The sequence below is a fragment of the Phragmites australis genome, chromosome 2, assembly GCF_958298935.1.
Source record: "Phragmites australis chromosome 2, lpPhrAust1.1, whole genome shotgun sequence".
Lineage (NCBI taxonomy): Eukaryota > Viridiplantae > Streptophyta > Magnoliopsida > Poales > Poaceae > Phragmites > Phragmites australis.
Window position 1 is genome coordinate 43,455,014 of NC_084922.1, and position 6,296 is coordinate 43,461,309.

Genomic DNA, 6,296 nt, shown 5'->3' on the forward strand with positions numbered 1-6,296 from the left:
TAGAAAAAAATCCTTCAATTAATAAATATAAGATAAGATGCCCATATATGCTCTGGTTTGAATCATTCCTGCCTACAAATCATTTTGTAAGTTACTTAACTTTACCAAATCCATTTGAATAATATTTAGCAGTATAGTGGTACTACTATTTAATACCGGTGCTGTATATAAGAAGTTCTCCGATCGAAATGAAAGCAGTCCATATATGCCAATGACGTGCTGTGCCACGTTTCTACATGCCTCGTCTGGCCAGGTCTTGCGATTTAGAATTTGTCAATGAATAAAATCCTTCCTGGCCATTCCATCCAATTAATTAAGCCCGCTTGCCCGTTCAACGGCCGATCAAGGAACAGAAGGGAGCGAGAAGCATCAAGAGATGGCTTCCCCTCACCAAATCCACAGCCCCCGGTGCTGACTCTCTGAGAACGGCCGGGTTCGCCAATCCATAAACACCCCGCAGCTGCAGCTGGCTAGCTAACTAGCTCGATCCCTCCCTCCTCCTCTGCGCGCGGCACGCACGCATCGGTCGATCGGTCCAAGCAAACTTGCCGTGTGCGCACAGGCCGAGAGAGGAGCGACTGGGTAGCGAGCGAGCTGCGGGCGCCATGCACTTCGCCGGCCGGCGCAAGTCGTCGCTCGCGGGCGCGGGCGCCGGAGCGTTCGTCGGCTCGTTCGGCGCGAAGCACGCCGTGTCGTCGCTGCGCAAGGGCGGGCGGCTGCCGGTCTACGTGGCGGGCGTCTTCTTCTTCATCTTCGTCATCATCATGTACGGCGAGGATATCCAGTCCCTCACGCTCGAGCCGCTCACGCGTGACCCGCCTCTCGTGCCGGCCGCGCCAGGAGGAGGCGAACACGTCGCTGTACCCCGGCGGGATATCTCCTCTTCGCAAAAGGCCACCGTGTTGCATCGTGACGACGAGAAGCCCAAGCCCACGGTAAAGGAGACGGTGCAGGAGACCCGGAAGGTCGCCAAGAGCAAGAAGCCGAAGAAGCCAAAGAAGCCGAAGAGGCCGCGCCCAGCGAAGAAGACGGTGGTGCCGGCAGTGCTGAACGTGCCGGAGACGTGCGACCTGTCCAAGGGCCGGTGGGTGTTCGACAACACGAGCTACCCGCTGTACCGGGAGGAGGAGTGCCAGTTCCTCACGGCGCAGGTCACGTGCATGAAGAACGGCCGCCGCGACGACACCTACCAGAAGTGGCGGTGGCAGCCGAACGACTGCTCCATGCCCAGGTACATACAACTAAATTTGACGGATCGGGCAGGCATAGCTGGGCGTGCATGCATAAATGGAAAGGCTTTCCTTTGCAGGTTTGACGCGAAGCTGTTCATGGAGAGGCTTCGGGGCAAGCGGTTCATGTTCGTGGGGGACTCGCTGAACCGGAACCAGTGGGAGTCGATGGTGTGCCTGGTGCAGTCGGCGAGCTCGCAGGGGAAGAAGTACGTCACCTGGGAGGACCAGCGCGTCGTCTACCACGCCGTGGTGCGTATGCCGCCGTCTCCTCCCCCCTCCTCTACGATCCGTGCCGTCCAGGATAACCGTCGCTAGCTAGCCGGGGGGCACGGCTGCCATATACAATTCTTTCCACGCAGCCGTTTTCAACTGTGACGTGCCTGTTGGTGACGGCTAGGTGCACCAACTTGGCATTTCCCTGGATCGGAAGGGCAGTTTCTGACCAGGCCGCCACTTGTTTATTCACGAAACTAACTAACGAGCTGGTGCAGGAGTACAACGCGACGGTGGAGTTCTACTGGGCGCCATTCCTGGTGGAGTCGAACTCGGACGACCCCAAGATCCACAGCATCCAGCACCGGATCATCAAGGCGGACACGATCGCAGCGCACGCCGAGAACTGGCGCGGCGTCGACTACCTCGTCTTCAACACCTACATCTGGTGGATGAACACGCTCAACATGAAAATCATGTACGTATATGTGCGCCACGCCGTTTTCCAGCCGTGCAACCCGCGGCGGCGCGGACGAAAGGCACCCCATTCGACGCGCGCGCGCGCCCGGAAAGCGACACTGACGTGTGGGTTTTTAATCGATTCGCAGGAGGCCGGCCGGGCAAAGCTGGGAGGAGCACGACGAGGTCGTGCGGATCGAGGCGTACCGGAAGGTGCTGACGACGTGGGCGAGCTGGGTGAACGAGAACGTCGATCCGGCGCGCACGTCCGTGTTCTTCATGAGCATGTCCCCTCTCCACATCAGGTACCCTCTAATTTGCGGCACATGCATTTGCATTCGTAATTCCTTGCGATTTTTTCCATTCGATAGTACCTCCCGTTCCGTACCTACTTAAAAGCTTTAACAAAGAAGAAGTACACCCGATCAGGGCACCTAAAGTGTACGCGTAACTGGCCAACAGTTCAGGACCGTACTAGTTCACTGTAGTTCTGAACGCTACGCGGGCGAGGACGCCAAAGTCCTGAATCCTCTGCACCGCAGAAGGCTGCGCGCGCTCGTGGTGGTACGGGTACCCGACGGTCCCGTGCCGTGCCAGAAAGACGAAACGGAAGCGCGTGGTGCGTGGACCGTACCACTGAGGGCACAAACAGGGGTATAGACGGCGGCCATCTCTAATATAATTCTATGTCACACATAGATAATATAATATAAATAAGTTATTCTATAAGTTAGATGTAGAAAATTAAAAATATAAATAAAAAATGATATTTATATAATTAGTAAAATAATGTCTATAAAAATAGTTATCTAATATTTTAGATCGTCTGTTAATTAATAGATGATATCTTTTTCGTCTAATTTTTTTATATCAAATAAATTTTTAGATAGCTTCTTTTTTTAAACGGTTGACGTCATCTAACTGTACACGTCCTTAAACTCACGAGCCAAGCTGGAGAGAACGTACCGATCCTGCATGGACTGGTGGAGCAGTGGGCACGGGCCGATCGGCGCGGTGGGTTCCCCCGTAGGCAAAACGAAACGAGACGGCCAGGGCGCGGGCGCGCGCAGGGGATCCGGCGTCTGACGAGTCCAAAGCCAAGGGGAAAAAAGCTCGCGTCGCGTCGGGCCGAGTGGTCGTTATCTTGGGGGAGTTCGGAAATGTCAGAGCGTGGGGCCTGGAAGCGTGCGTGTGGGCGCGGCTAATTTAGTTGCGCGAGGCTGTGTGGCCCTTTTTGTGCAACGCTGTGTTGCTGCTCAGCTCGGCTGTTTAGCTCGCGGTATCAGGAACGTAGCTTGGTAACAGTGCGCGTGATGTGACTCGGTACTGTCATCACTGATTGATTCCGAGTCTTGTTGGCTGTCGTTATGTTAACCGGGTGTGGTCCTAACGCAGAGCAGCAGCAGCTTGTTAACTAGATGTAGTCATGTAGTCATACCATCGGTTTGACATTTCAGCTAGTGTTTCGCGGGAAAAAAAAAGACATTCCAAAGAGTACACTATGCTAGGACAAAAGTAGAATTTTTCTTATTGCTTAATATACGGGCACAAAGACTAGCACCAAGGACTAATGCCACAACTACATCCTGGTAGTGTCTATATTCTTTCCTAAAAACTGAATTGCACAATTTTTACATTAAGGGATTGATTTGCATCGACCCAGTGTCGAACAGAGTTTTCTCTCTCTCTCAATAATAGGAAAATGCAGATTATTTTTCTTTCAATTCCTATTTCTGATGGCATAAAAGCATGCTTTCTGGCCACAGCATACTCCTATTTAACAAGACCGATTACATTGAAAGCTTAGTAAAAGTTAAAAGGTGGAGCAGTACTGTATTAGCGATCCCCAGGGTGAGCAGAGCAGCAGTACATGCCTGTTATCACATGTAGTAAATCTTTTCGTGCACAATTACAAATTATGAACACGACTTTTTAGGTGTTACCAAATAGGACATCCTTACGGTTTCTATTGTCTACTTTGACTAATAATATTTATATATTATTTCAAATAGATAGTGTTATATATATTATGAATGTATTTTTAATGATGAATTTAATAATATCAATATTTTTTCAATCTACATTGTTTTTAGCTATGCATGGTTAAAGCTAAAAAAAATGATTTTGGACAAAACTAAATGGAGTACCATGGTAGGAGTTGCTAGCTACCTACAGGATGCATGGGTAATTGGGTATGCACACTTGTCTTGTGTGCACCTGTCCGATCACATGGGCGATCGAATGATTTGCGAGAATCGGAGATGCCGAACCTTCCAATCGATTCTCCTTAGGCCGTCGCGATCCGTGATGAGTCCCATGATGCATCAACGATCGGCGAGCGACGTATCGGAGGCAGCTCGTGCTGGGTCGAAAAACTATGGCGACGAATGAATGCATGGCGTCGGTTGGTGCATCATTCCGAGGGCCGGGCAGGCTTATCCCATGGCCGGAATTTTAGGATCTTGGAACAGAGAAACAAATTAAGCCAGCACAGACAGTCAGCTTATCAAATAGCTCCGTCTCGTTGCAGCGTAATAAATGCACGGGGAGAATCAAAGTCTTCTCTTCTGATGATCCTACTTGCATCTGACGCTTTACTTTTTCTAATTGCGTAGCTCAGCCTCAAAGCTCAATCTTCTGCTGACAGTCAGCTCCAAAGTTCTTAATTAGCTCCTCCAGTATTATATCGAGTGAACATCTCCGCATATGAAGTTTGAAATAATTTAGAGTATGTACGCATACGAACTGTCCATACTAAATTATTGGCCACATTACGCTGACAAATGAACGGAATCAAACGGAGGAAAGTCGCGTTGGTTACCTATCGCCATTGACAACGCGCTGAGAACGATCTGGCAAGGTTGGCACTTGGCGCCTGGCGGAGCCCGGGGATGGAACCTTACGAAAGCTCTCCTAAAGCTTCCAGGATGACCTATCAGGAAACCGATAGATGTGTTAGGTTCCGTGAAGCAAACCACTTCGAATTGCCTGTGCATTTTATAGTCAAATATTATCTGTTTCTCTTTATAGGAGTAGGAGTAGTTGTATGCGAGAAGGTATGGAGTAGCTAGACAATAGTACTCTGCAGAGGTTCAGATCTGGTGAACGAATACACAGATCACTGCGTGCTGTCGCTGGCCGGCTGCATCGAAATTGTAGACTATTGCATTGGTGATTGCGTCCACGAATGGTGCACTTAGCATGGAGTGGTTGGAGGCGTATCACGTCGAATGATTCATTTAAAGGTTCGGCGAACCAGAGAACAAGTAGCACGCGCGCAGAGGACTTCTATTCTGCACGAAGGCGTGCATGTTCTACTTGCATATGCAATGAAAATTTAACCACCAACTGAATTTGTTCCAGAAATATCATACCTTTGCCTATTTAACATCCCCATTAATTTACAGCCAAAAAATTTCAGACCAAATACATGTACCGATTTGCAATTTGGCTAACTCAAATTGGTGATGTTTTCTTTTTCTTTGGAACAGCCCGCAGGTGTGGGGCAACCCGGATGGGATCCGGTGCGCCAAGGAGACGATGCCGCTGCTGGACTGGCACGGTCCGCTGTGGCTGGGCATGGATTGGGATATGTTCCATGTGGCGAAAAAGACCTCCCGCGCAGCGGCACCGCGGGTGCCCATCACGTTCGTGGACATCACTACCATGTCAGAGCGGCGCAAGGACGGGCACACCTCCGTGCACACCATCCGACAGGGAAAGGTGTTGGGGCCGGAGGAGCAGGCCGACCCCGGCACCTACGCCGACTGCATCCACTGGTGCCTCCCTGGCGTGCCCGATATCTGGAACCTCATACTCTACACCCGGATACTGTCAAGGCCAGCGATCCAGCTCGGGTAAAACTGGTAGGCTGGCAATGCCATGACTGGTTATACATCAATAATCGGTTCCGAGAAGAAATTTTCTCCTGTCGAAAGATGCCTTTGTTTTTTTAGGGGTAGGTTAAGTGAAAAGAGATTGTAAATGGGCTGGTTGTGAGGTTCCTCCTGATCGATCAAACTGTACATTTAGGGGGAAATGTTGAAGTGAAAGAGATGAACAGATATGCTTTACACAGAAACAGACAGTCGCATGCATCTACCTGTAGCAGATTGATTTTTTTATTTTATATCATTAATATTTAAATAAATAGATCTCTCGTACCAATATTTGTATAAATAAACAGCTACCGCACTCTGAAAAGGTTACAACCCTTTCAAATGGCAGTAAGAATGACAACGTGGCACCGGAGGCCCTTACCGCTCTCTCAGAGGGCGGGTAAGGCCCATCCCCAAACGCAGCACTCTTTACCGCCCTCTGAGAGAGCGGGTAAGCCCCACCCCTATGCTCGCCGGTCGTACCGCCCCTTACCGTCCACTAAAAGGGAGGATA

General features: G+C 50.1%; 1 protein-coding gene across 1 annotated transcript; it reads left to right on the forward strand.

Moving 5' to 3' along the window:
- Positions 1–292: 292 nt before the first annotated feature.
- LOC133909063 (xylan O-acetyltransferase 1-like) lies at positions 293–5,985 on the forward strand. The gene is made up of 5 exons (XM_062351339.1): positions 293–1,231; positions 1,310–1,481; positions 1,724–1,923; positions 2,054–2,209; positions 5,396–5,985. Exons 1-5 carry the CDS (start codon positions 606–608, stop codon positions 5,763–5,765), a joined length of 1,524 nt encoding a protein of 507 aa, XP_062207323.1. The 5' UTR covers positions 293–605; the 3' UTR covers positions 5,766–5,985.
- The last annotated feature ends 311 nt before the right edge of the window (positions 5,986–6,296 follow it).

What these genes read in the sequence shown, in the direction of transcription:
- LOC133909063 (XM_062351339.1), top strand. Translation starts at nt 606, where the DNA reads ATGCACTTCGCCGGCCGGCGCAAGTCGTCGCTCGCGGGCGCGGGCGCC. An exon ending in AACGACTGCTCCATGCCCAG is followed by an intron (nt 1,232 to 1,309) that starts GTACATACAACT and finishes TTTCCTTTGCAG; the next exon opens with GTTTGACGCGAAGCTGTTCA. An exon ending in ATGTCCCCTCTCCACATCAG is followed by an intron (nt 2,210 to 5,395) that starts GTACCCTCTAAT and finishes TCTTTGGAACAG; the next exon opens with CCCGCAGGTGTGGGGCAACC.